Source organism: Marmota marmota, unplaced genomic scaffold, assembly GCF_001458135.2.
Source record: "Marmota marmota marmota unplaced genomic scaffold, marMar, whole genome shotgun sequence".
Taxonomy (NCBI): Eukaryota; Metazoa; Chordata; class Mammalia; order Rodentia; family Sciuridae; genus Marmota; species Marmota marmota.
Genome location: NW_025999969.1, coordinates 10,007,738 through 10,035,693, shown reverse-complemented (window position 1 = coordinate 10,035,693; position 27,956 = coordinate 10,007,738). Strand labels below are relative to the sequence as shown.

At 43.4% G+C, this 27,956-nt stretch overlaps 2 protein-coding genes across 2 annotated transcripts in view; both read left to right on the top strand.

Annotated features, from left to right (window-relative positions):
• Atp13a3 (ATPase 13A3) overlaps positions 1-4,379 on the top strand; it is a 51,278-nt gene extending 46,899 nt beyond the window's left edge. The window contains 1 exon segment of the mRNA XM_048803968.1: positions 961-4,379. Coding sequence (XP_048659925.1) covers positions 961-1,158 — 198 coding nt within the window. The 3' untranslated portion in view covers positions 1,159-4,379.
• Positions 4,380-6,203: 1,824 nt separating this feature from the next.
• On the top strand, positions 6,204-9,974 carry Gp5 (glycoprotein V platelet). Its single transcript, XM_015499909.2, has 2 exons — positions 6,204-6,821; positions 7,884-9,974. Exons 1-2 carry the CDS (start codon positions 6,767-6,769, stop codon positions 9,584-9,586), a joined length of 1,758 nt encoding a protein of 585 aa, XP_015355395.2. The 5' UTR covers positions 6,204-6,766; the 3' UTR covers positions 9,587-9,974.
• Positions 9,975-27,956: the final 17,982 nt, after the last annotated feature.

Sequence of the window (27,956 nt, the reverse complement as noted above, 5' to 3'; positions counted from 1 at the left end):
AATGTATGAAACATTTTTAAGAGCTTACAATTAAGAGTATTTTTTTCTGCTCTCCCTGGCCAATTTATAAGTGTGTTCCTTTCTTCGTCGTAAGGTTTTGGATATTCACATTAGAATATGTGTCTCAGTTATGCTGTGCTTCTTTTTTGAGTGTGTAGGATTGCTTGAATTGAAGATTAGAGCCTAATATATATTGGCTGGGTTATAAGTTGATTGGCAAAGGTTATTTATCTAAGGTCATATTCATTAATAACACCAGGATTGATCTGTAGGATTTTATAATACTAAGACAAGTACTTGCTTTATACCTTTCTATGTATCTCTTCAAGTTGAAACCTTTAAAATGAGAATATTTTTGTATTAGTGAGAAATGTAGTTTTAAAAGATGGTGACTGATGTTAAACATGTCCTCCAAGTCCTAATTTTGACCTAACAATATTTCCTTTGTGCTTCATGTTTTGAAAACTGATATTAACAATAACAGTGATATTTTCTACTGCTTTCTTCCCAAAATGATGAGATAGCTAAGTTGTTGAGAGTATCGGTACCAAAAGATAGTTTGGGATAGCATGCAAGGATTTCCAAATTAAGTATTAAAAACATTTTCTTTTTCTGAATAGTTTGAAGTTGTTCTTAATATATTAGAAATTTTGTTACAGAATCCACATCTCCAAGTTATTTTAAAAATTGGATCAGTATGTAGAAGAATAATACATGAAACTAAGTAAAGTGAAGTAAATGACATTGATAACCAGAAAATTTACTCTTATAAAACATCTGTTCCTAAATAATTGAAAGCTGACTTTTTTTTTTAACATGGACTTTTAGAATTTGTTTATTGTTCCCAGAAGTCATGTCCTCTTATGTTTGTGTGCCAGTGTATGCTTTAACAAGCCTGTTCAAAACAAGAAGCCCTTAATCAACTAGGGTGTTCTTTTTTTCCTCCCCTTGTTTTCCTAGGAATCAGTGGATCGATGGGGAAAATGCTGCTTGTCCTGGGCCCAGGGATGTAGAAAGAAGATGCCAAAGGCAAAGTACATGTATCTGGCACAGGAGCTATTGTTTGATCCAGAATGGCCACCAAAACCTCAGACGACAACAGAAGCTAAAGCTTTAGTGAAGGAGAATGGATCATGTCAGATTATCACCATAACATAGCAGTGACTTAGTCTCAGTGGTATGCTAATAGCAGTATTTGAAGGAATGGTTTTAGGATTTTCTGGTCCTGTATGTTAGTGTGGCACTCTTTCAATTTATGTCCCTTCTGATAAGTATCTGATTCAAGAGCCTTATTTAAAACAAAACAAAACAAACAAAAAAGGGTATTGGCCTCATTGTTGAAATTAACTGTCAGTCCATCTATATCTTTATTCTGTAACCAAATATATACATTTCCAGAATTTTGGTTGTTACCCTTAGTCATACTCTTTATATTAGGTACAAGAGAAATTTGGCGTTTGGTAGATACTTAGACATTAGCTTTTGGAACTAGTTTGCCTCTTTATTTTCACAACCCTCTTATTAGAAAAAGTTTATGTTTATATACAGGCCCTAAGTTTGTGATCATTAAAAATAAAATGGGTGTTAATTAGCCTCCAGTGAAAACAGGTTGAAAGCCTGTTTTCATTTTATTCCAATATTTCTCCCAAAGAATTCTGTGTAAACCTACACCAGTTCTCTTTGATAGTTTAGAATTAGTAGTGGGTTTTTATAGTGTTGCTTATAGAACAACTCAGGTAATTCCTCTGTATGGTGTTATATTTTCTGTACAAACTGCCTGGGTTTTATTTTTCTAATCGGCAAGGTGCTTCACTGCCTTCTTAAGATGTCCCTCAAAACTGTTAAGTGGATGTTTTTCTCTGTCTAGTGTCAGTGGTCTAATTGTTTTGCTTCATTTAAATGTTGTGAAACCTTTTTTACTAGAAAAAGATGATTTCTTTTGGAAGTAAATGTAGATCTGTCTAACATCTCAACATACATTTTTCCCCCCCTTCAGGATCTGTATTATTTAATTTTTTTTAAAATTTTCTCCAATTTTTTAATTATCTAAAGACATAGGATAATAATGAATTTTGTTTTTTGTGTTTGAATTTTACCTTGAAAGATTTTTTTTTAAGATTAGGTGTATCTCTTATCAGTAAAAAGGCTTAAAAAATAATGAGTATTGGATTTGAGAGACTGCTATTTTTTTTTCCAAAGTGATGTAAACTTGGTGAGAGCTTGTTATGCCATTAGGTGGCGCCAGAGGTCAAAGCATACCTACTTTGCTGTAAATAAACATACCTGGTGTAGCAATTTCTGGGAGGAAAAAAAATGAGGAAATAAAGAATAGACATTCATTGAGCCATAAGAAATGTAGGAAATTACTTTTCACCTTTCTGTTTTGCTTGATTAATGTTCAAATTTTTCAGGAATTTAAAGTAAACTTTAAAATGGATCTATAGGTAGGATTCAGCAGTTTGGCAATGCCCACAGTTATGACAGACACAGGAAACTGTAAAACACACCCTACTCTATTAAAACAATATAATATTCTATGTGCTTTCTTAACTAATCACATACTTGTGCTTTCCACTGATCATTTTTTAGCTGATCATTGTTTTCCCAGTACATTTTTACCAATTTACCAAATGTTATCTGGAACTGTAGAACCAAATGGTTCTCATTCTTTATGCTGCAAAGACCTGAATGGTGTTTGGTAACTGTAGAAAAATGCAAGTTACACTCAGGATCACTGTTATTGCTATTGCCACTGATGATTCTTACAAAAAATATAATCGAAGTTTTCCATCAAAATGTATAATAAGATATTAATACACATTAGATGATAAGAACAATTGTTCCATGAATGATTCTATGAAGCTATGCATCTTAGACCTCTTGAGCTGTGAATTAGCACTGTTTTCTATAGTTACTTAAATCTCTTGATTGTTTTATAATTTCCATATTCATTTTAAATATACTCAAGTGTTATTCTTTGGTGATTTCTAGAATTGTAAATTTTATTCTTTGGTTTAAAGACTGAAGCATATAAACAAAGTAATTGCTAAGTAGGAGATTAAAAATCCAGTTATCAGATTGTTATTACTTTAAGAGCATGATCATAAAGAACTATTTTTGACCACGCACACCCCTTTTAATATTTAGAGTTAGTAAGGGTTTTATATCTCATCTGTTCATACTGTTTTCCAGGGAATGAGGTTTTAGATAGGTGGAAAAGCATTTGTAGGAAGTTAGAGTGAACTAAACAGGGTAGGTTATTCAAGTTCAGAATGTATTTGCAGAATGTCTGAATCCAGGTGTGGGTCCTCCTCAGTGCCATAGGTAGACTGAGCCCTCTCTGTAGGTCACCGTTACATAGTAATTTTGGTTCTGAATTTTACATTAAATTATTTGAGTGTATACAGAACTAAATTTAAAAATCTGTACATATATTATTTTGATGTATTAAGATTGATAAATATTGCTGATTTAAATTTTATTTATGCACATAAAGGACAGAAATGTCCAGGAAAGTAATTGTTAAATAATGATATGTAACTTTTTAACTTTTTAAATAAATAACAAGATTTTTAATGTGTGTCTCCCTCAGGGTTGTTGAAATTTTTTTTCTTTCTCCCTCAAATATAAATAGTGGTAACTATGTTTTCTATCTTCTAGCACCAACTGCTGTAAAGCAATGCTGCAAATAATGCTTGAATAAAAGTGGCTAAGCCAACAAAAAAATAAATACTTTTTATAGTAGTTTTATAATCCTTAAATTCGAAAGCTTTCCAAATTGCACTTGCATTTAAACACAACTGTTGCAGCTTTTACTCATTTATTTTGTTTCCCATGTTGATGAAAGTACTGCACAGTTTCAAAGGCATGGCAAATAATATATCAGTGTTCATGTAGTTTGTCCCCAAAGTGCAGCTATAGATAACAACATCCAGTGAAGAGCAAAATGCAGGCTTTAGAAAAAATTCTAATAATTCATGCATGTAATTTTGACATATCTGAAATAGGTTTTTGTATATTTATGGTGGGAGGTGGTTGGGAACTTTCAACAAAGTGGGATGTTAATTTTTGTACAGTCTATGGGCATTTACACATATTTTTAATGTATTAAGATTTGGTAATTACGTGCACATGAAATTAATTAAATAGTTACTTTCTGTTATGATTTGTGAATTCCCTAAGACCTTGGTTTTTTTAAAATAACTTTATATCGGAAATGATACTGCATCTTTATATTTTTAAAATTGTATTGCTGCTCAAGAATGGTACCCTGTTGTCAAAAAGACGTACATTCATAATTGTACATTCAGCATTGTAAATAACCTTATGAAATCCTTTTTGATTAAAGCTATTCAAAATAAAAATTTAAATGAATAATATTTTCATAATTCTTTTTGTGTCACTATACATTTGTTTACATTGGAGCTCTCTCTGGATTAATTTTGGTGGTTAATATTTCCCTATTTGAAATTTTTGGGTATTCTTAAAACAGTAAGTACAAGTACAATATTCCACATGTCACATCAGGCCTATGCCCATCCTGGAGAAGCTCATCTGTCAGATGCAATGTAGAGTCAAATGTTAAGTGTCAGGGGGTCTTAACATATAAGACTGAAGGACCCATAGTCCTTTGGTAGTTAGAAAGGTCAAGCCAAAAGCTAGCCATGTAAGACATGGTAAACCTGTAGTGGCATCCATTGGGTGCAGAAAGAACACTCAGGGAAAGACAGACAAGAGAAACTGGAGCTAAATAGATTGCAGAAATAACGGAGAAGGTAGTGGCTTTCCTCTGTGGTTTACAACTGTGTGACTTAGAAGGTGATTTCAGTCAGGTCAGCATTTTCTTGGCTGCCTGCACTTGGCTACGTCAAAGAGTGATTGAATTCCAGTATTTTTTCTATGACACCTACAGACGTCTTTGATTGGGAGACTTCTTCCCTAACCTGGATGAAGTAAGTTAGGAAGTAAGTGCTTGACCACTCCATTCTGTAATTCCAGAGAAGAATGTTTATTCTTTATCAATTCAAACACTGACCTTCACTTTATTTTTGTGTTAAATTCTTTAAAATCAGTGATAAAAGCACAGGATTTTAAAAAAATTAATGTTGCAGGGTGCATGCCTGTAATCCCAGTGGCTCTGGAGGTGGAGCAGGAGGATCGGGAGTTCAAAGCCAGCCTCAGCAAAAAGCAAAGCACTAAGCAACTCAGACCCTGTTTCTAAATAAAATACAAAATAGGGCTGGGAATGTGGGTCAGTGGTCGAATGCTCCTGAGTGCAATCCCTGGTACAAAATAATAATTATATATAATTATTATTCAATCTTTTAGATATATACAAAGAAGTCTACTTGTTTCCTGGACATATCTTTGTTGTATCATTACAGGAAAAAAATTGTATATGTAGTATGTTTTTAAAAATTATATAAATAGGATTCCATGTAAACATGTTTTGTCATTCAGTAAATCTTAGATAAGTCCACACTTAACACCTCAACTTTTTAAGTTTGCAAGGCTTCCCATTGTATGCATATTCCATAATTTCAACAACTATGTCATTTTAGGTTTTTTTTTTTTTTTTTAACCTGCAATAAATGTTTTTGTGCATCCACCTTTTGTGGGGGGTGGTGCTGGGGATTGAACTCAGGGACACTCAACCACTGAGCCACTTACCTAGCATGAGTGAGGCCCTGGGTTCCAACTCTAGTACTACCAAAAATAGAATTTAAAACAAAAGAATCTAGAGACAACCATTCATGAGATACTGATTTTGACAGTGCTAACATTGCAACTGTGGGGGAAGAAGGGATTTCCATATTTAGGTTAGTAAGCAGCTAGACAAAAAATTGAATCAATCCTGGGTGGATTAGAGATCCAAAACTAAAATGTAAGGGAATATAGGGGAATATTTTCTGACTTGGGAGGAGGACTTTAACAGAGGCAAGTCATGAAAGGAAAGATTAATACCTTACTTGTATCATTTCAACCAAAAGACAAACCCCACACTAGTTGGAGACATTTGTAACATTAACTGACAAAGGATTAACAGCCAGAATATATAAAGAATGCCTACAGTACAGCTGCATATAGAAAAATGGGCAAAAATAATTAAATTTCTCAGAAGATGAAACAAAAGGGGGCCCTTAATATTATACAAAGTTAAAAGTCAATCATTAAACAGGAAAGTACAAAATGAAGGCCATGATCATTGTAAATGATGAAATTTCTAAAAAAACTGAACAAAGATGTGACGCTCGGGAATCCTTTCAGATTGTATTGTTTATCAGCATAACCACTTTAAAGTGGAAAGCAGCTTGACGAGTTAAAATGAACATGTGAACTCCCTTCAAACCAGCAATGCCATCACTGAACAAGTTTGACAGTGTTTTTCTTCCCCTCCCCCCCCCCCCCAAAAAAAAGTGGAGCATTTTAGAATGTCCTTAGCTTCATCCCTAAAAGAAGGGGGAAATGGAGCACCATATTGCCCAATGTGGCACGCAAAGGAAGTGTGACCCGTTTAGGGGTGTGGCTGCTGCGATGATCCAGTGAAACTTTTCTAGCATCACAGTCATCTTGTGCCATTTATGGAAAAACTTTCCCTCCTATCATTCAATTTAGACAGTAGAATTCAAGTTACATATGGTCTCTGAAGATATCATTAAAAACCAGAATATGCCCTCTGTGATAGGGTCCTTTCCCTGACCATATTCTGGGGAAGTCTTTATCCTCAGGATGCAAGGATGTTCCCTCTTCCTCTGCAAAGTGCAGAATGACATGCACAGCTCTAAGCCTTTCGGTTGCTTTGGGGTGCAGATCCATTTCAGGTAAGGTCAAATATATATATATTTATTAGTATAGGCAAGTACAGGGCTCACTCAATGTATGCATAAGAAATAAAATTTGGTACAAGAAACAATTTATGTAAAATTTTGCTTGGGAAACATTGTTTTTCAGATTGGTATTGTATTTCAGATAATTCAATTTCCTGTTAATTTTTATTTTTAAAAAATTTCTTATTCGTCCTGATTAATTATACATGACAATAGAATGCATTTTGCTACATCATACATAAAAGGAGTGTAACTTCTCATTCTTCAACTGTTAATTTTTATTAAAAATCATAGAAATAGTAGCCCCTTATTTATGGCTATGTCAGAAATACTGTAGACAAAATTTAACTGTGCTATCCTAGTTAAGTTACTTGACCTTTCGGTGCCTCAGTGTCTTAATAATCCTAGAGGATAATTATAGTACCTATGATAAATATTGTAAGGATTAAATGAACATAAATTGCATGGCATAAAGTGATGGGTATTAGTCTGTGTTCTTAGCTTGGCTGTAAACACGGTATTCCCTGTTCCTTTTTTTTTTTTAGTGGAGTAAATTGTACTTTGAAAATAAATGACAGAAAACAAGTCGGATGGGGGTGGGCACAGACTGTCCTACTTCCTGTCCTTGTAGTCATTGCCAGTCCTGTCCCCGGTACATTACAGCCAGCCTTGGTTAAATAATGAAGTCAACAACACAGCCATTTTCATAATGGACTTGGCTTTGTTAGATCCGTGAACCTGAATATGAGAATGATTAATTCGTTCTCTTCATGTGAAGATTTTAAAACATTCGCTATTCTATAGCTTGAAAACGCTTTCATTTCAATGTTTTAAAACAGTGAAAATCAATAAAAGCGAGACCAGGTAGTGTAGAATGAATGTCTTTCACCACTCAAGCACACCTGCACTCCTAAGAAAAGGAAACGACTTAGTTAAATCTAAGCAAAATTGAAAGGCAATGGGAATCTTGGTGAAAGGGTTGTGCCCATGCAAACTGCGTAGGATTACAAAAGGCGCCAGGAGCAAAAACGCCGGTTATGTTTGTTGCCTATTCAGATATGCTAAGGAGCATCCTGTTGTGCGCATTGCTCCGGCTCCTGCGCGCCCAGCCTTTCCCGTGCCCTCAAGCCTGCAAATGTGTCTTCCGCGACGCCGCGCGGTGCTCCGACATCAACGTGGTGCGCATCGCGGACCTGGGTCTGCCCACCAACCTCACGCACGTCCTGCTCTTCCGAATGGGCCGCGGAGCCTTGCAAAATCATAGCTTCAGTGGCATGACGGTCCTGCAGCGCTTGATGCTATGGGACAGCCACATCTCTGATATTGCCCCCGGTACCTTCAATGACTTGACAAAACTAAAAACCCTCAGGCTGTCGCGCAACAAAATCACCCATCTTCCAGAAGCTCTCCTGGATAAGATGGTGCTCCTGGAACAGTTGTTCTTGGACCACAATGCACTAAGGGACATTGACCAAAACATGTTTCACCAATTGGCTAACCTGAAGGAGCTCCTTTTGAATCAGAATAAACTCACTTTTCTTTCTGCTAACCTTTTCACAAATCTGGGGAACCTGAAACTGCTGGATTTATCGGGAAACAATTTGACCCACCTGCCCAAGGGACTGTTTGGAACACAGGCTAAGCTTGAGACACTTCTGCTCCACTCCAACCAGCTCGTCTCTCTGGATTCGGGGCTGCTGGACAACCTGGACGCCCTGATCGAGCTGCAGCTCGACAAAAATCACCTCCGTGCCATCGCGGCTGGTGCCTTCGACCGTCTCCGGAACCTGAGGATCTTGTCTCTTTCGAGAAACCACCTCGGGTTTCTGCCCCCCGCACTCTTTCTTCATTCTCACAGCTTGACTCTGTTGACCCTGTTCGAGAACCCGCTGGAAGAGCTCCCCGACGTGCTCTTCGGGGAGATGGCCGGCCTGCAAGAGCTGTGGCTGAACGCCACCCAGCTACGCACGCTGCCCGCCTCCGCCTTCCGCAACCTGAGCGGCCTGCACACCCTAGGGGTGACAGTGAGCCCGCGCCTGAGCGCGCTCCCGCAGGGCACTTTCCAGGGTCTGGCTGAGCTCCGCGTGCTGGCCCTGCACTCCAATGGCCTCGCCTCGCTCCCCGACGCCTTGCTGCGCGGCCTCGGCAGGCTGCGCCAGGTGTCGCTGCATCACAACCGGTTGCAGGCCCTGCCCCGTGCGCTCTTCCGCAACCTCAGCAGCCTGGAGAAGGTCCAACTCGACCACAACGAGTTGGAGACTCTGCCTGGCGATCTATTTGGGGCTCTGCCTCAGCTGACGGAAATCCTGCTGGGGCATAATCCCTGGCTCTGCGACTGTGGCCTGTGGCCATTCCTTGAGTGGCTGCGGCAGCACCCGGGTCTAGTGGGTCGAGAAGAGCCCCCGAGCTGCCACGGCCCCGTGGAGCGCGCTGGCATGTTGCTCTGGGCCCTCCTGGAGGGTGACCCCTGGTGCCCGAGCCCTCGGGGCGCGCCTCCCCGCCCTCTAGCAGGGAACGCCCTGGAAGCCCCCATCCCCTCCTTGCTTCCTAACAGCGCAGAACCTGGGGCCCCCACCCAGCTGGTGGCTACCAGCGAACGTCAAGATCACAGCCTCTTCTGGAGTCTGTATTTTTTGCTTCTAGCTGCTCAGGCCGTCATAACCGGCATCATTGTGTTTGCTATGATTAAAATAGGCGGGCTCTTTCGAAAATTAATCAGAGAGAGGGCTCGTGAGTCAACTGGAAAACCTCGTCATTAAAACCTGACCAGGGTATTGTCAGATGTGGCTCTGGGGAGAATCCAGACGGGGCTGCTGTTCTCCCTTTCCTCCTCTCTGCCACTTTTCCCTCTCCCTTTTCTCCCCTCTCCTCCTCAGCCCTTCTCTTTCCCTCTCCTCAGAACTAACCTTTCCATTTGTGAGTTACTATCACTGTGCAGGCCTCTTGTCTCCCCTCTTTAATACACTCCATGGACTGTGATTGGCCCACACTGTCCCACTAGCCCTGCTTGGTGTCTGGGGGAGAGGGAGGGTTTTGAAATGTTTGAGACTACACTTTCTGCCAGGGCCTGACTCCCGCACATGACAAGCCTCCTGTAAATGTTTGTGAAATGAACGAATAAAATAAAATCTGAGTGATGATGGCTTTTCCTGAGAGAAAGGATGGGTTGTTCTCCTTATCTACTTGTATTTGAAAAGCAGAACTCTTCCAGTTCTTTGTTTTTGTGTTTTTGGTGGGTGCTGGGACTGAACTATATCCCCAGCTTCCAGTTCTTTCCCTTGCCTTTTACTTCTCCCTTCATATATCTCTGAAAGCACTGGACTCCATTCATTCAGCAAATAGTTTCAGGGTAGGCCAGGCTGAGACAGGTTGAGAAAGAAGGAAAACATTGAACCTTCCCTTCAGGGGTGCAGCGCCCAGTGAGAGCAGCCATCGAGCCTGCCATGACCGAGAATATAGGAGCTCACCAGGCCACAGTGTGGACTGAGGAGGGTCCCCTAAGTGGATTCAGAGAGCCAGCACGTGACTGTGAAGGCTGGGAAACTGCTCAGCATGCTTACTTAGTCACCTCCCCGGAGTTTCCACTTGCTTTGCATCAGTGAAATATGTCATTTGGTTTTCATTTCCTGGAACTAAACACCACATCATTTCATAAGCATTTATGGAGCAGCAAACATATGACAGGTGTTCATGAATGTAATGATAAGCTTGGTTCCTGGTTTATTATGCTTGTATCACATTCTCATTTATTCTTCCAATTGAAAGCAGTTAAGCCCTTGTTGCTTTAATTGAATGGCTGTGCTTGTGAGAGGCATTAGTTGACACAGGGCTGCTAAATTGACAGCTGTGGGTTCAGTCCTGGCTCCTCAACTTACTGCATAGCACCTTGGGCAAGACACCTACACACATTGTCTAAGCCTTGGTTTCCTCATCCCTGAAAGGGGATAAAATAATACCTGCCTCACAGAGCGGCTGTGAGGATTAAAGGTGATAAAGCATATAAAGACTTAACCCAGTGCCCTGCATACAGTAAATGCTCAATGAATGGCAGTTATTATAACTCAAGGGTGAGCAATGATTGCTGCATCATGATTTCTAAAGAAGAGTTTTGAGTTGTGTTTTTCTTTGGATATAAAAGAAAGAGCAAACTTTCTCAAACTGGAAGTTCTATTCAAACCCGTCATCCTTACCTGTGGGTGGTCTCAGGGCTGTGTGGTGAGGCTCTGTGCTCACAGCAGAGCTGTGGATCCTCCCAACTGGATGTGGAACAGGAAGACCTGGATCCTGGCATTTGTTGATGTACTTCTCTTTCAAGGACAAGTACAAATGTCTGCTTGCATGGTAGACTCATGTGTTCCCATGGTGCTTTCTATCTGGCACTGGGCACCCCTCCCACTAGGTCCTGGACACCCTTTACTTCAGGGTTTCGATTTAGGGTATCTGTTTAATGCGACTCTTGCACTGTAAACTTCTTAGCTGGATGTAGTCTTATTTTCAAATTTTGAAATTACTTACAGCTAAAAATCCAGATTTTTTTTTTTTTTGATGGAATACTGACTGCTTTCTAACCACTATACTCTCAGGCAAGCTCCCTAGCTCTCAAGCCTCTGTCTCTTCACCTGCAAATGAAGATGATAACAATTCCTATTACTGTTGCAAGGATAAAATGAGATAATCCACTTGAGATAAAGTCAGTGGCTGGTGCCCTGGGGCTCAAAATAAGTTAACAATTCTGATTAGCTATTTCTGGAACCCCTCTGTATTCTAGGCATTTCTCAAGGCCTTAGCATGTGTTCATTCATTTGGCAGATATTTTTTGAGCACCTACTTTGTACCCCTTCTAAATGGAAGGACAGAGCTATGGATAAAACAATGTGCACACTTACATGGGGTTTGCATTCTACTGTCCCTTCCCACTGTAACTTTGATCCAAAACTCTTGGCCATCTTCCAATATTCAGAAAAGTATGGGGGACAATTTTGAGCACATTGGCTACTATAAAATGTTTATACTTGGCTATGCTTGCTTCACAATTAAATTTTTTGTTTTTTAGTTATAGTTGGACACAATACCTTTATTTTATTTATTTATTTTTATGTGGTGCTGAGATTGAACCCAGGGCCTCGCACGTGCTAGGCAAGCGCTGTACCACTGAGCCATAACACCAGCCCTTCACAATTTTTTTAACAGAGTAAAATACAACAGATAAAGTTGAAGGCTCCTGTAGATATCTCTTCCCTGATTTCATTCCTTTCCTTCTCTCCTGAGAGATCACCTACTTAACAAATTTGGTGTTTTGCATCCATCCCTGTGCATGCTTTTAGATTTCTACTTTTGTTTTGGTAGAGTATTTTGTTGTTGTCATTGTGGTTTGTTTTGGTTTGATGCATCCTCAGCCACATCCCCAGCCCTTATTTTTATTTATTTATTTTGAGACAGGGTGTGTTAAGTTGCTTAGGGCCTCAATAAATTGCTAAGGCTGGCTGTGAACTTGGGATCCTCCTGCGTCAGCCTCCCAAGCTGCTGAGATTACTGGCGTGCCCTACTGCGCATAGCTATTTTTACCTCATGTATTAAGATGCTCAGTTTTTTTTTTCCTCCTTCAAGGTGTTGAAATGGTAAATAAATTTACAGATTTTGAAAAGCAAATTCATATCCGCCTTCCTGAGGTAAACCCAGCCTGGCCATGCGTTCTTAAAATATATTAATAGACTCAGTTGGCTAATGTTTTGTTTTGAACTTCAATATGTATTCGTTAGATTTGCTTATGAATTTTTTTAAATAATATCTTTGAGTAGTTTTGATGTCCAGATTATAAACTGGGATTTTTTTCTCTCACTCTACTTTGTAAAACTGGGGTCATCTTTTCCTTGATCTTGTTGTAATGCTCCTCTGAAAACCCTTCTTGGCCTAGTTGTATGTGTATATGTGTGACATATCTATTGCTACAGAACAAATGCTCCAAATCTTAGTGACTTCAAACAATATGATTTATTGTCTCACAGTTTCTGAAGGTCAGTAATTTGGCAGTAACTTCATTGGGTGGTTCTGGCTCAGGGTCTCTCAAGGAGTTTTCATCGAAATCTTTGCTGAGGCTATCATCTGAACAGGGGTGGACAGTCTGCTCCCAGAGTCTCTCACACAGTTGGTAGTTCCTTGCTGGTTCATGGCAGGAGGCCTCAGACCCTTGCCACATGTACGCCTGTAGTAGTTTGTTTTGTGTTACTCTGACAAAATACCTGAGGCTGGGTATGGAGACTGGGGTATTTTATAAAGAAAATAAATGTATCCAGATGTGGTGGCACATGCCTGTAATCTCAGTGACCCTGGGGGCTAAGGCAGGAGGATCCCAAGTTCAAGGCCAGCCTGGGCAACTTAACAAGACCCTGTCTCAAAAAATAAAAAGGGTTGGTGATATGGGATGTAGCTCAGTGGTAGAGAGATCCTGGGTTTAATCTCCAGTACTGAAAAAAAAAAAAAAAGTGTATTTAGCTCACAGTACTGGAGTTCCAAGAGCATGGTGCTGGTGTCCTGGTGAGAGCTCCTTTGGCGGACTCACAACATGGTAGAGAAGCTGGAAATGCAACATGCAGAAGAAACATGCAGAAAAGCCCATGAAGCATCCTCATGATCTGATGACCTGTTCTCACAGGACTTCCCAAGAAAGCAAGAATGGACCCTCATGAGAAAGCAATAAATCTTTTTGTTCTTTTTAAACTAACCATACTTATAGTACATATTAATGGGATTGGATGGGATATTTCCATGCTCTATACAATATGCATGGATCGTATCCAACAACCCTCCTGCCATCCCCTTGCCCCCACAGTAACCATGATTCTATTATCAGGTCAACTTAAAATAAAATCTGATGTCACGTATAACCAAAAGGAACAAATTTTTAAAAAGGTAACAAAATTTAAAAAATAAAATAAAATTTGAAAAAAAAATACTGAACTGTATACTTTAAAATAACAAATTTTCTTATATGTGAATATATATCAAATTTACAAAGTAAATTCAAGGAAAGCAAATAGGATCAAGAAAATATTCATTGTAAAAAATGACCTACAGAGAAGGAATGTCCCTGTGAGAGAAGGAGAGAGGCATCCATTCCTTCCAAAGGTGGGGCCTGGGTGGTATGATCGTCCTCCAGCACGGCCACACTAGAGATGCATTTCCAAGCACATGAGCCTTTAGGGGACAAACCACGTCCAAACTGTAGCAACTTCTTTTGGGGCTGCTTGAATGTCTTCATGAGAGGGCAGCTGACTTCCCCAGAGCAAGTGATTTAAGAGCAAGATATCAAGGCAGAAGCCCACAGTGCTGTTTTATGGCATAGCTTTGACGATCACAGTCATTTCCACAGTAGCCTCCTGGTTTGCACAGGCAGGTCTGTGCAGTGTGGGAGGGCCTTACTCACCAGGTGAACGCCAGGAGGCCAGAATCACTGCGGTCACATTGGAGTCGGATTGCCACAGTATACATGACTTGTGTGTGTGCAATTTATCTTAAATACTGATTGAGGTTTTTTTTCCCAGTGGTTACAGATTTATTCATTCTCTATACCCTCACTTTTATTACAATCTTTATTTTGAAAGTGTCCATTTTGTCCTAGCATTTTTATTTAGCTTTAAAAATCTCCACCAGATCTTCAGTTGTTCCTTTTTAAAAATCCCTATTATTATTTATATCCATTTTTATCTTGTTCACTTTTACAACATTTTTCCCCTCATTTTATTAGATTTTTAGTAAGGTAAGACTTTGAGCTTTGGTGACCCACTGTATTGTATCATTGTTTTGTTTTCTATATCATTCATTGTCAATTTTTGTTTTTTTTCTTTCCTATTTTTTTTTTTTAAACTGGGAAATGAACCCAGGGGCACTTTGCCACTGAGCCACATCTCCAGCCCTTTTTATTTTTTATTTTGAGACAGGGTCTCACTAAGTTGCTTAGGACACTAAGTTGCTTAGGGCCTCGATAAATTGCTGAGGCTAACCTTGAATTTGGGATCCTCCTGCCTAGACCCCAGAGTTGCTAGGATTACAGGTGTGATTGACCACACCCAGCCTAAATGCATTTTTTAAAAAAATCTTTCTCTTATTGATTTTAAAATCAGTTGTGGTCTCTATGATTCCAATTCTTAGGACTTGTTTTAAGGCTTAGTACATAGTCAGTTTTTGAAATTGTTCTCTATGTGCTTGAGAAAAAGAATACATAATCTTTTCCCCATTGGGTTCAAGATATTATATATCCATTAGATAAATCTTGTTAATTTTGTGCTTAAGGCTTCTGTAAAGTCACTAAGTTTTGGTTTTCTTGTTAACTAATTTTTGAGAAAAAGTTGATTGTGAATTCATTGATTTTCCATGGTAATTCTATAAATTTAGCATATATTTTATTGTAAGTCCCCAAAAGGCTTAATTCTGAGATGTCATAAGAGGTTTGATTTTAATTTAAAATCACATAAAAGCTTAATTTCTAATGAATTTAACCTTTTATAGTTATGTGGTATCACTGTTTATCCCCATATTTTTTTTTAAATCTGTTTTGTCTGATTTTCCCTTTTTTGTAGGTCACCTGTTTTCTTTTGGCCGGCATCTTTATAGTACTTTTGTTTTTCATTCCTTATTTTCACCTTTCCTCTTTGGTTTGACTTTAGGTGTATCTTTTGTAAGCAGCATCGTTTGTGTTTTTCTAAACTTTATTTAGATAATATCTTTCTGCCAACAATTGAAATTGATCTGTTTACATTTAGTTACCTGCTTGCTGATGTATTATTATTAGAAAGTCACTGTGTGTTTCCTATTTTCCATTTTTTTCTTTCTTCTTCTCCCACCCCCTTTCATGTCCTCTGGTAGGTTGATAAAGTTTGATTATTATTTTTCTCATATTTTTAAAGGTTCTTTTTAATGGTTATCTTTTTAAAAAACATACTTAATGATAAAAATTTCCAACAAACTCAAAAGTATTAAATTTCTCTTTTCTCTTCTCAAACGTGGCATGGATTTTATTGTCTATCCCCCTTCTGGCAATTTGGATCCCTTTTATATCAATTTTGATAATTGTTGAGAAACTTGAAAATGAATAAAAAGGAGCAAATGCCATTATTTCTGTGTAACCCTCGTTTACTTCGGTGTCAGGAGTATAATATCATTCCATGTCTGTTCTATCACTTCCTTCCTGTTTCTAGAAATTCTGGGCCTTGTGCCAGCTGATTCCTGGAGCTTCTCTCTACAGCCTTCCTTAGTTGCTTCCACAGTTTCCTGAATTCCATGTCCTCTTCCTCCTTGTTTACTCCTTATTTTATAACTGCCTGGGAAGCGGCAGACAGAGGGCATCTCTATACTTGACTGCTATTTTAACTGGGAATTCTACATTCAAATCATCTTGCACCAAGATTGCTGGTAAGAATTTGTTGTAATTATGGATAGGTGATCCTTTATTCTTTCTTTTTCTTTCACTTTTTTTTTTTTTTTTTGTACCAATGAACCCAGGGGTGCTTAACCACTAAGCCACATCTCTTTTTTATTTTGAGACAGGATCTTGCTAAGTTGCTTGAGGGCCTCACTATGTTGCTGAGGCTGGCTTTGAACTTGTGATCCGCATGCCTCAGCCTCCCGAGCCACTGGGATTACAGGCGTGCACCGGGCTCTTTGCAGTTCTTTGGTGGAAGCCTTTGTGATCTTCTCCGTGTCCTTTGTGTTCTGATCTCACCAGGCACAGCTCTTTCATTTCACTGATGACAATGAGAACTTCCAGGGTCCTCTGGAGACTTTTGTCCTTGCATTTTGTGAAATTCTCTGATTTTTTTTTCTCTTTTAATCTCCTTCCTTCTTACTTTTCTCTCATTTTTTAAATCTCTCTCTTCTGGAAGAGTCCTCAGCTCTGTCTCCCAATTGAAATTTTAATTTCCGAAATTACCTTTTAAATTGAGAACAGTGTTTGTTTGTTTTAAATAGACTCTTACTCTTGTTTTATAAACACAGATTCTTTTTAAATTTTTCTTAGGATACAGAAGTTAGTGTTTTTGAGGCTTTTTTTTTTTTGGTGGGGGTACCAGGGATTGAACATAGGGGCACTCAACCACTAAAAAGCCACATCCTCAGCCCTATTTTGTATTTTATTTAGAGACAGGGTCTCATTGGGTTGCTTAGTGCCTTGCTGAGACTGGCTTTGAACTTGTGATCCTCCTGTCTCAGCCTCCCGAGTCGCTGCGCTGGGATTACCGGTGTGTACTACTGCACCCAGTACATTGTTGAGTTTTAACATTTCCTTTTACTTTCTGAACTACGTCTTTTTTTTTCACCAGGATTTCTTGTTGTTTGTTGCTTGTTCCTCTCAACCTCCTGCTTGTGGTCTCATATGTTAGAAATGAAGCAACAAAAATGACTGACATTGGGAGCTTTGTACGCACAGGTAACTGTAAGTGACTTTGTACGCACAGGTGACTGCCAGTTTCACTTTAGGGTACTGGGGTGTCAAGCTGAGGGCTGTCTTGGCAATCTCCACAAACCACAGTGCTTGTGGAGGGTTGCTTCTCCGGGACCTAGTAATCTCTTGTAGCTTTTGTTGGTTTGTTTTCTAGGGATGGGAGCAGATGCAACTGTTACGTACTAGCTTTCAAATAACTCCACATTTTTTAAAAATATTTTTTATTTTGATAGTTTACATATTTTTAGTTTTTTTCTTTCTCTTCTTTCTTTCTTTTTTTAATTTGTTCTTTTTAGATACACATGACAATAGAGTGTGTTTTGACACACTGTACCTACATGAACTCCTGGCTTTATTCCCCCATTACCTACCTGGCCTGTGTTGTACCTGGTGCCATGAATTTCTCTTGAGTTCTGCTCGGAAGGGATCCGCCACCCACCCAGCCATGCTCCTTCTTGCCTTCCACTCTTTCAACTGTTCTGTTTCATAAACTTGCTTGAACCTCCATCCATTGATGATTATCTCCTGCTCCCCGTGACATTGTGAATTGATAACTTTTTCAGTTCCTGTTCTGCCATCCAAGTGGGGTCCCCTGAAGGAGAGGCCACACATTGATATTTGAACTAAATTGAGCTTTTCTATTCTCTAAGTTTCTAGCTCTGGAAGTTTCCTTGAATTCTCTTGGGTCTTCCTCCTCCAGGGTTCCTCCTGCTCTCTGCACCCCGCCCCCCTGCTATATGTTGTACTGGACTTTTATCTTCCTAGAGCCTCTGCAGGTTGGGCTCTGGACCTCTGTGGACATTGGAACTGACCGAGGCTGTTTTGGGAGAAGTCACTCTGGGCTTCCCAGCTTTTAAAACTCACCATTACTCCCAGGGCGTGCCAAAGTCAGGGAGATGCCAGGACTCACTGCCAGGAGCTGTGCACCCCCTCATTAGACACCTGGAATGTTACAAGATGATCCTATCAACATCATAAAAACACAAACACTCATTGAGTTCCCGGGCTGAGCCCAGAGTACGGGGAGGATGAGATGCCCGGGGGGAAAACAACCCCACCCCTTCCACCTCTCTTCCAGGAGCTGCTTCCTGGATTTTATAACCCCAGCACAGACACTGATATTTTAAAATCCAGCCTCTGGGAGGGTTCTGTGTTTCAGGGCCCATGTTCAGTATAACCTTTATAAAACATCTAATATGTATCTGGTACCATGGAGTTAGTTTGCCTAGCCCTCCTAACTGCCCTGAGAAGTGGGTGTTACTGTCCCACTTTACAGATGGAAAAACTGAGGTCCACCGTGAGGTGGGAAATACCTAAGGTTATGACGGGGAGAGCTGTTACAGGAGCTCAAGTCTCTAGGCTCCTGGAGGGATTCTAAGGCCCCCACCCTAGCCCCATCTCCTGGTATGGACTGGGTCAGCTGCCAAGCCAGGGGTAAGTGCCAGGGGACACCACTCGTGTTCATGGTCATAGACCTCTTGACCGAGCAGCTCTAGTCCTTCAAGTCTATCAGGGACTCCCTGGGAGCTGAGCATTGTTTGTGGGGACCTTCACTGATGAGAAGGAGAAAGAGGAGGGAAGGAGAGGAATAGAGAAGGAAAGCTGTGTGGAGAGAGTGGATGGGAGGAGAAGAAATGAGAGAAAGGAGGCGGGATCCTGAGCGCAGACACTGCTGACAGTGGTGACGGCTCGGGCCTTCCCAGGCAGGAGCCACCCAGGGTCCACCGGAGGCATCCTGTATGGCAGGAATTCAGAGAGTTGGTCTCAGCTCTGCCATTGATTGAGTTTCCCCTCACCAGGGTGTTCTGAGTCAAAGAAGGTAATGGAAGGTAGGTGCACAATAAGTGGGGGTCTATTGGGCTTGAGGGTTCCCTGCTGGCTCACGGGGGTGGGGGGGGGCTGGCGGGTGGGAGAATGTGGTATCTGCTCATCCCTCCACACCCCTAGTGTGACCCTGAACAGCGCCACTGGCACAAAGGAGACCTGGAACAAGGTGTCAACAGAGCTACAGAGGGGAACAGGTGTGGGGGGAGGCCTTCTAGACAAGTCTCTCCCATGGCCTGTCCTCTCTCCACAGACTCCCAGTCCAACCCTGCCACCCTCTCCTGCTGACCTCCACTACAGAGACTGCCACCACTGGAGGCCTCTACAACCCCAGCCTCCTCTCAGCAGAAGGCAATGAGTTGGGCCTCCTTCTTCACTCTGAAGAGAGGAGGAAAATGCCAGTGTTTCTGTTTCTGTCCCTTTCAAGCTCAAGTACAAATTCATCCTCAGTTCAAATTCCTTTCAGGTGATTGTAGAGGAGTAGAGAAGATGGTGTCAGTGAAACTCTGCTGAGCACCCAGCTTTGAGAATGGCATTGCTCTACTGAATCATTGGCCTAGAAACCTGGCCAGAGGTATTTAGGGAGAACACAGCCTATCCAAGGACAAGACCCAGAGAACCTCTTGGATATGCCAGGTCCCCGCTTCATTGCACCATGACCCTCCCACTGCACAGCACCCTTTTGTGGTCCCACTACAGTTACTCCTAGGTACCAAGAGGCCTTTCTATTTCCAGAGATGATGAAAATATCAGGGCTTAATTAAGGAAGGTTCTTCTCTGTTCAGAGTTGTCCATGGGACTGCACAGAAGAGGGCTCCGGAGGTATGAGGCAGTGAGGCTCTCAACACCGGAGGGTCATCAGGAAGATGCTGGCCCTTTCTGAAACAGTAAAGCAACCAATCCAAAAAAGGACAAAAGCTAGCCCTGGTGGCTTGTGACTTCATGCTTTATGAAAGGCCATTCTTCTTCCTTGTAAATCTCTTTTCCTATTTATGCCAGTGACTGCTGCATACATCTCCTGCACAGCCTTAAAGAATCCCCCCCAGATGAAATCATTCCCACCGTCAGAGTTTGCCATTTCTCAAATATGAGAGGCAGAATGATGGTCCCCTAAATGTCCTCTTCCTAATCCTGGAATTTTGTGGATATTACTTTAAATGGCAAATAAATAAGCTTCTTACGCACGATTAGGTGCAGAAACAGAAATGGAAGATTCTTCCCGGAGCCCAAGGCCATGACTAGAGTCCTCCTCAATGATAGAAGGAGGCTGGGGCTGGAGTAGAGAACTGAAGATGTGACACCGCTGGCTTTGAAGGACAAAGAGGCCACCAATCCAGGAACGCCGGCAGCCTCTAAAAGCTGTAAAGAGGAAGGAAAACATTCTCCCCTAGGCCTCTGGCAGGAACGCAGGCCTGCTGACACCCCGAGTTTAGCCCCATGAGGTCCATTTGGGGTTTGTGATAGTTCATCGCAGAGGTGACAGGAAACCCACTTTTTCCATTTTCTCAAGCATGGCCACTGGCACATCTTAGTACAACTCTATACAGACCGATTTTCTTCCCTGGGATCCTGGGGATAAAAACTGCTAACTAAGCCTGGGGTTGTGGCTTAGAGGTAGAGCGCTCACCTAGCACATGCAAGGCCCTGGGTTTGATCCTCAGCACCACATAAAAATCAATCAATAAATAAACAAATAAATGTATTAAAAAAACCTGCTTACTAATTTTCCTCCCATGGGGCTGGGGCAGGGTTTGGCACATAGTAGGCATTTATGGTGGGTGCTCTTCTGAATGGATGCGCATGGGCAACAAGCCAGCCTGGGCCTGACAGAGGCCGGTGATGACACGTGCTGTGCTCTTAGGGGCAGGCCTCATGGGACCCACAACCCTGCAGAGAGGTAAATCGTTCTTACTAAGATTTTGGAAAATCAGTTTTTGCCACTGATTTTCCAGTGGATGATTATGAGCCCCAGAGGCCCATAGTTTTTGTCTCTGAGCAAGTGTGGCTTTCCTGTCTTGGATCAGAGTGTGGGGACACGAGATGGCAGGGAGGACAAGGGGCTTGTGTGTTAGCCACCTCCTCAGGACTCTAAAGGGAGCATGACTCGTAATCCTGGCCTGTAACTTAACTGTTCTGGTCCATGCTGAGGTCACAGCCAAGTGGAGAGAAGAAAATCGGAGGGGTGTCGGGGAGGGAGAGAGGCGCCGATGGGCTGGAACTGCAGAGCCGGGACACTCAGCCTGCAAGTGAGGATTCGGAGGGCACTGGTTACACCAGTAAAGGGTGGATACAAGGCAGAGGGAGGGGACTTGTTCCCTGTGGTTTCAAGAACAGATTGGAGGTGGATGGGCGGGGAAAAAAAATGGGGGCAAAGTATTCTCTGAAATGAGGAGAGACTTGAGCATCCTCTCAGGTTGCAGGGGCCCAACATGCACACCCAGACGCCGGCCTCTGAGACCCAGCAACCACAGGCCTGAAGGAATGCGGACATTGGACGGAGACAGGTGTGGGGCTGCAAACTGCTCCTTAAGGTCCCTTCTACCTCACCCAGTGCATGATTAGCCACCCCTGCCCTGGGCTGAACTGGGTGGATATGGGTGTAACCTGCTGTCCAGACACTGGTCACTTGAGACACTGGCCTTGACCTCGTTAAGCTGACCTGTGCTGAGTGGAAGAACAATTTTCAGGGGTTGTTTTGGCTTCGGCACTTAATGCCCTGGGGACAGTCCAACCTCAGACAAGCACATAAAGCCAGCTGCTCCGAAGCTAGGCTTCTTGTAGCTTGCTCTTTCCAGGGGAGGGGGCTTGGTTTTATCTTCCCAGCTACTTTTGAAAAAGCTCAATTGTAGTGTCCCACAGAGTCCTTGCCAGGCACCAAGGTGTGGGTCTGGCTTTCTACCCCCTTCCTGTGTCTTCGCCCTGGTGCATCCTAGCTAGGCCTCGGTCCTTCCTCCCTCCCTTTATCCCAACTCGACTTTCCTGTATCTTCTTCCTTCCCTGCTAAGTGTCCTATTGGAGGAGTCTGTGTGGTGATCTCTATAGTGAGGTGAGGCTTGATCATGCAGTGACGGGTCAGTGGTCCTTCATCAGTGGAGGAGGGGACCCAGCAGATCATACCAATCTTCACACTTCAGATAATGAAATTAGAGAAGACAGAAAAATGTGAGGGGTTTCTAGATACGAGTCCTGTCATATATGTTAACGAGATTCAAGTGGTCACTCTGACTGGCTGTGTGACTTTGAGTGAGTCCCTTCTCCTCTCTGGGCTTTAATGTCCCCATTCTGTAAAATGGGAGTCTGGATCAGCAGGTCTTCCCACTCTACGCTCTGGAACCCAGAGTCCGGCTCCTGAATCTAAGTGTCCTCACTCCTCACCTCCCTTCCCTTGCAAATCTACCTCCCTCCCTTCCTTGATGCATCCCTGTCACCTGTCCCTACCCCACCCCCATGTTGCACTTGAATGGTGGCCCTGCTCACATCCCCTCACATTCTCAGAACAGTTGGAAAATCAGTATAAGTGTCCACCTTGGTGTCTCTGTCCCCTGTGCATCCCCACAGTCCTTCCCACACCCAGCAGAATTGTGCTGGGATGGTAGTCCTGGCGGCTCTTGGCTGGAGGGTCCCTGGTCCTGCTGTGCTGTGGCCAAGCCCAAGGATGGCTGCTACCTGGAGCTCTGTCTATGGCTCCCAGGTGGTTCCCTGTCCCACCTCTGTCGGTAAGAGAGCGCATTCTCAGGAACCTCACACCACAAGAACACAAAGTTCCCCGGGTTACCATGGCCCCGCTGTGATTCCGCCATGTCTGGGACAGGCATTCTTGGGACAGTCCTAGTGAGGACATGACTGGGAAGGGACTTTGTGACCTGAGAGCTCTGCGTGAAGAATGGCCACACTCAGAAGGTCCAAGGACACCCCCAGTGGCATTTGGGGGGCACTTTAGGTCAGCAGGTGCCACTGCACTGGGGCAGAGGCCTTAAGCTTGGGTGCTTGCTAGAGAGGGGAGTGGAGGGCACTGTGGCCTCCTGACTGGGCTGTCCCCTCAATGCACGAGCTGAGTGAGGGCCTTCTTCTCTGGACTCCATCCCTGGCCTGGAGAGTAAGAAGGTCCATCTCCCCACCATAGTCATCGACATGATCCCACAGGGGAGTGCCCCTGTGGACCCGAGGGCCTTTTCTGCTTCCCTGAGAGCCCTGGGTCACTCAGCTCCTGGTCTCCACTGAGGCTGAGGAATCAGGGAAAGCAGAGCAGGCTGAGAGGCCGAGATTGCCTGTGGGAACCCACCTGCAGTGAGGCCCTGCTCGGCTGCTGCTTGGGCCTCCTTACCCTAGGGAGCTTAGGGAGGTGGGGTGGTGGCCAGGGACCCATCCCCACCAGGGGCCACATGGCCTCCCAAGTGTGGGTCTGACACATTTCCTGACACAATTCCATTCTCCTGATGGAATGCAGTGTCACCCTCTCAAATAGGGCCCAGGCCTTTGGACTTGGCTAATAGATGACCATGGGTGTCACTTCAGTGCCTGCTGGATCCAGCCCTATATTTCTTTTTCCTCTTGAGGAATTCCTACCTGTGCTTGGATTGACCTAGTGGTTCCTTTGTCAGGCACTTAAGGACCCTTTCTTTTTATACAACTGACTTCATCAAAAGAGGTCAACTCTAGCTAGGTGCGGTGGTGTACGCCTGTAATCCCAGCAGCTCAGGAGACTGAGGCAGGAGGATTGAGAGTTCAAAGCCAACCTCAGCAAAGCAAGGCAATAAGCAACTCAGGGAGACCCTGTCTCTAAATAAAACACAAAATAGGGCTGGGGGTGTGGCTCAGTGGTTGAGTGCCCCTGAGATCAATCCCTAGAACCCCCCCCCACCACCACCACCACAAAAAAGGGGTCAACTCCAGTACGGCAGGTCTGGACACGGGAAGCCTTATACTTTGTCTGACACTTGGCCAGAAGGGCAGGATCAGCCTCGTGGTCATCTGAGGCACATATTTAAAGAGCCACATTAATTGTGTTTTCATCATCTACCTAAAATAAATATCATAAAGACAAAAAAAAAAAGTTCAGATGAGAGCAGTGATATTTACAAGAGCTGCTGGGAAGAGACGCAGGCTCAGCTGCTCCTCCTGCTAGTTTACAAATACATCCCTTAGACAAGCTCCAGGTGCAGAGAGCAGGGGTCCTGGTCCTCAGTAGGGTGCCCTCCTATTCTGAGGCAATGCCATCTGCTTTTGTGGAGGGACATTATAAGAAAAGACCCCGTGGGGCTCATGGCTCTCAGTTGTTAGAATGCTTTTCCGGAACGTTCAGATCAAGTGACAAAGTGTTCACTGCAAAGACCCTTAGGAGAAATGCTCCTTTGGCTGATGTCACAGGGTCACTCTCCTTTTGGGCCACTCCTCTTGTCTGGACATATGGATGGGTTTGGTTTCCTTTTCCTTATTGTCTGCCTGGAAGTTGAGGGGGAAGTATATGTCTGCTCTGTAATCCCTCTGTCCTGCTGCTCTGGCAGTGTCCCCTGGTTCCCTGAAGGTGCAGCCTCTCTCACTGCTCTCCCCTGCTGAGAGCCCTGGAGACATTTGCCACTCCCTCCTCTCACCCCAACCCCTGCTCTGTGACATCCTTGGCTTCATTCGCGCTCTTCCGAATGGCACTGGGGCTGCATGTGTCAGACCCACGGAAAACACTGGCCTTGCCGAGTAGGGGAGGGCAGTCCTCCTGTGCCTGCTGACCAGACATCCGGGGCAATGCAACCTGTCCATCACCTGTGGTCTATGGCCGCAGCACCTCCAGCCTGTGTTTCTATCCCAGGCAGGAGAAAGGATAAGGACAACACTGAATGTCAGCCAGGTCTATCCACTAAAAAATAAAATTTTTAATATCCAGACAGAAAAGCACGTAAGTTGCATGCATGTGGCTGGATGGACAATCCCAAGTTTAATTTTGAGGTGTTCACTTAGCCCCTTTCCTCCCTCCCTGTTGGCCGTTCACTTCTGTTTTCCCACCTTTAACTTGTCCTATCCTGGCACATTTTACGTAAATGCTAAATCCTCTCTGGAGCCAGGGCTTCCATGAAGACACAGCAGGTGAACCTGTAGATGGGGAGGTCTCTAGTTCTCTGACACGACCCAGAAGCTGCTCCAGCCAGAACCCACCCTGAACCACGGCTCTGCCCTTGAGGCCTCCTAGGAGCAATGGGGAGCCAGGCAGATCCCAGGAATCATCCACCGTCAGCCCCAACACCAAAAGTCTCCGCACATCACTTCTTAACCGGGTCTCCATCACACTGTCCACCCGTGGTTACTGTGTTCCTGAAGCAATCAGGACTTTCCTGTCTTCAGAGTTCTGTGCTAGAAGAAGCAAGGTGAAGTCCTTTCCCTTAGTTTTCTAGGAAGGAAATAGCCTAGGACCAAGTCTGTGGATTGGTATGGTAGCACATGCCTGTAATTCCAGCAGCTCGGGAGGCTGAGTCAGGAGGATTGCAAGTTCAAAGCCGGCCTCAGCAACGTAGAGGCCTTAAGCAACTTAGCAAAGACTCTGTCTCAAAATAAAAAAATAAGAAGGGGATGTGGCTCAGTGGTGAAGGGCCCCCGGCTTCCATCCCTGGTACAAAAAACAAACAACTTAAAAAAAAAAATTCCAGGTGATGGCTCTCACAGTGGAACCTAGGCTCAGTCCTGTCTTAGCATGTATTAACTAGCACTTGGGCTGGGAATGCTGAAGACCATGTTGACACACATGTAGTGGTCAGCACCAAGCATCAAGGGTCTGGAACCAAGAAAGATGCAAATGTGGACTGTGAACAAATTCCCCTCCTCTTTCTCTCCCTTGTTCCTGCCTCCCTTCTCCTTCTTTACCAAATGAGACTAGGTGAAAAGATGATTTTTTTCATATACAAGTAGGCTGACATATATGGTTATCTGGTATAGCGTCCCCACTTTATAGATGAGAAGACTGAGACCCAAAGAGGGAAATGACTGGCTAATGTCCGTGTCTAGGTTCCTAACCGCCCCCTGTCTTCTTGAACACATTCATTAGCCTGTTTATCTGGCTAAAGGCATTTCCCTCTGTTCCTTTGAGGGCCGCTCTCCAAGAGGAATTGGTGGCAGGGGCAGGAGAAGAGCAAGGCACCCATGGAAGCCGCAGTGGAAGAGTGGGGCTCCGCTCCTGTGCGGGCACGGGGCTGGCGGGGCCCTCAGCAGAACCTGTTCATTCACGCAGCGATGAAGGAAAACACCCTTGTGGCTCCGTCCCTGACCTTTAATTAGGTGTGGTGACGCTGGAGACTGCTCCCGCCGTGAGGGCTGTGAGTTGTTCACTTAATCATTTCAAAGGCTGCTCTGTTTTATTGTGGCATAAAATTTGGACGTCTCACATTAAAATGGACCATTAAATGCAACTTGAATTGCTTTAGGCCAGAGAGAACTTTTCCCTTCTTCTCCCTGGGACCAGCCCCGTCCCTTCCCTTCCCCTTCCCTTCCCCTTCCTGCCCCCACCTGTTAACTGTCTGTCTTCAAACTCTGAATCCTTTTGAGGGAAAGGAATGGGAAGGTTCTTTGGAAATCAAAGTTTTTCAAGCCATCTATCTGGCAAGCTTCCTGGCTGGGCTCAGATGGTCCTTGAGGCTGACAGGAGGCAGCCTCGGGTCTGTGGGTCCAGGTGGACTGAGGTCTCCATAAAAAATGAAACCACAGTCATGAGTGTCAGGGGCTGATGCCCAGGTACCTGTGGAAAAAGTTCAAGTTGCTTCTCCCTCCAGGCATATAGGGCCTCCCGATGCAATGGCTCTAAAAGCTCACTCCCCCTACCACAGGGCCTTTGCTTCTTGTCTAGATGGCCTCTCCTTAGTCCTGTCCCTCCCCACAGTCCTGCAGCCACCTTTCCTCTTCTCTGTGCCTTCCTGGATTCCTCCAAGCTGGACACATCTCTCCCTCCTCCATCAGATCAGGGAACATTGCTTACAGGAGGTCAGGACTGGCTTGAGTTTGGGGTGCTTCATATTCCTTGTGTGTGTATCTCAGTCCCCAAGCTTATTTCAGCTGGACCCTGCAGACCCCTCCCATTGTGCCTGCCTGGGGTCCAGCAGATGGCCACAAAGTTGTGCAGGACTTTTGTTCATCTAGACAGAGTCTAGCCCGTTCTTACCAGCCTGCTCGCATGACTCACCCACGGAAGTAGCATGTCACCAGTCACTCGGGAGCTATTTCCAGGCCCGCTTGAGAAACATTGCTGGGGACGCGCAGAGGATGGGGTTTTTAAAATAGAGAGAATTCAAGGAATGTTTCCTCCATTATAAAAATCATCAGTCAATGGCAGAAAAATGTGAAAAAATATAAAAGGCAAAATTATAGGGCCAGGAAAGATGGCTCATATCCCGTCACCCCCAGCCAGGCCAGCCTTCCCCGAAGGCCTACGCCACACCTGCAGGCTGAGGGCAGCAGGTTCAGGCCAGGGCAGAGGGGTGGGTTCGTGACCAGTTGCTCTCCCTGTGGAACTGGGCACCAGCTTGTCCAGAGTGGGTTTCCATGGCCTTTATTTTTTTAAATAATATTTTAAGAAGGGACTAAACTTTAATTTCATAGAATGACATTTCACCAGTAAAACAATGATCCTCAATCCAGCACAATTTCACCTGAAGTTTGCTTTGTGTGTGTGTTAGAAATATATATATAACATAACATTTATAATTTTCTCCAATTTTAATTTTGGTAAAAGACATACAAATTTACTCTCCTGATTTTTTTTTCTTTTTCTTTCTTTTTTTTTTTTTTTTTTAGCACAGGGTATTGAACCCAGAGACGCTTAACCACTGAGTCACATCCCCACCATGTTTTCATTTTTTATTTTGAGACAGAGTCTTGGTAAGTTTCTTAGGGCC

Coding starts and splice junctions, on each gene's coding strand:
- Gp5 (XM_015499909.2), top strand. CDS start 6,767: ATGACATGCACAGCTCTAAGCCTTTCGGTTGCTTTGGGGTGCAGATCC. Junction 6,822..7,883: donor GGGGTGCAGATCCATTTCAG/GTAAGGTCAAAT, acceptor TTGCCTATTCAG/ATATGCTAAGGAGCATCCTG.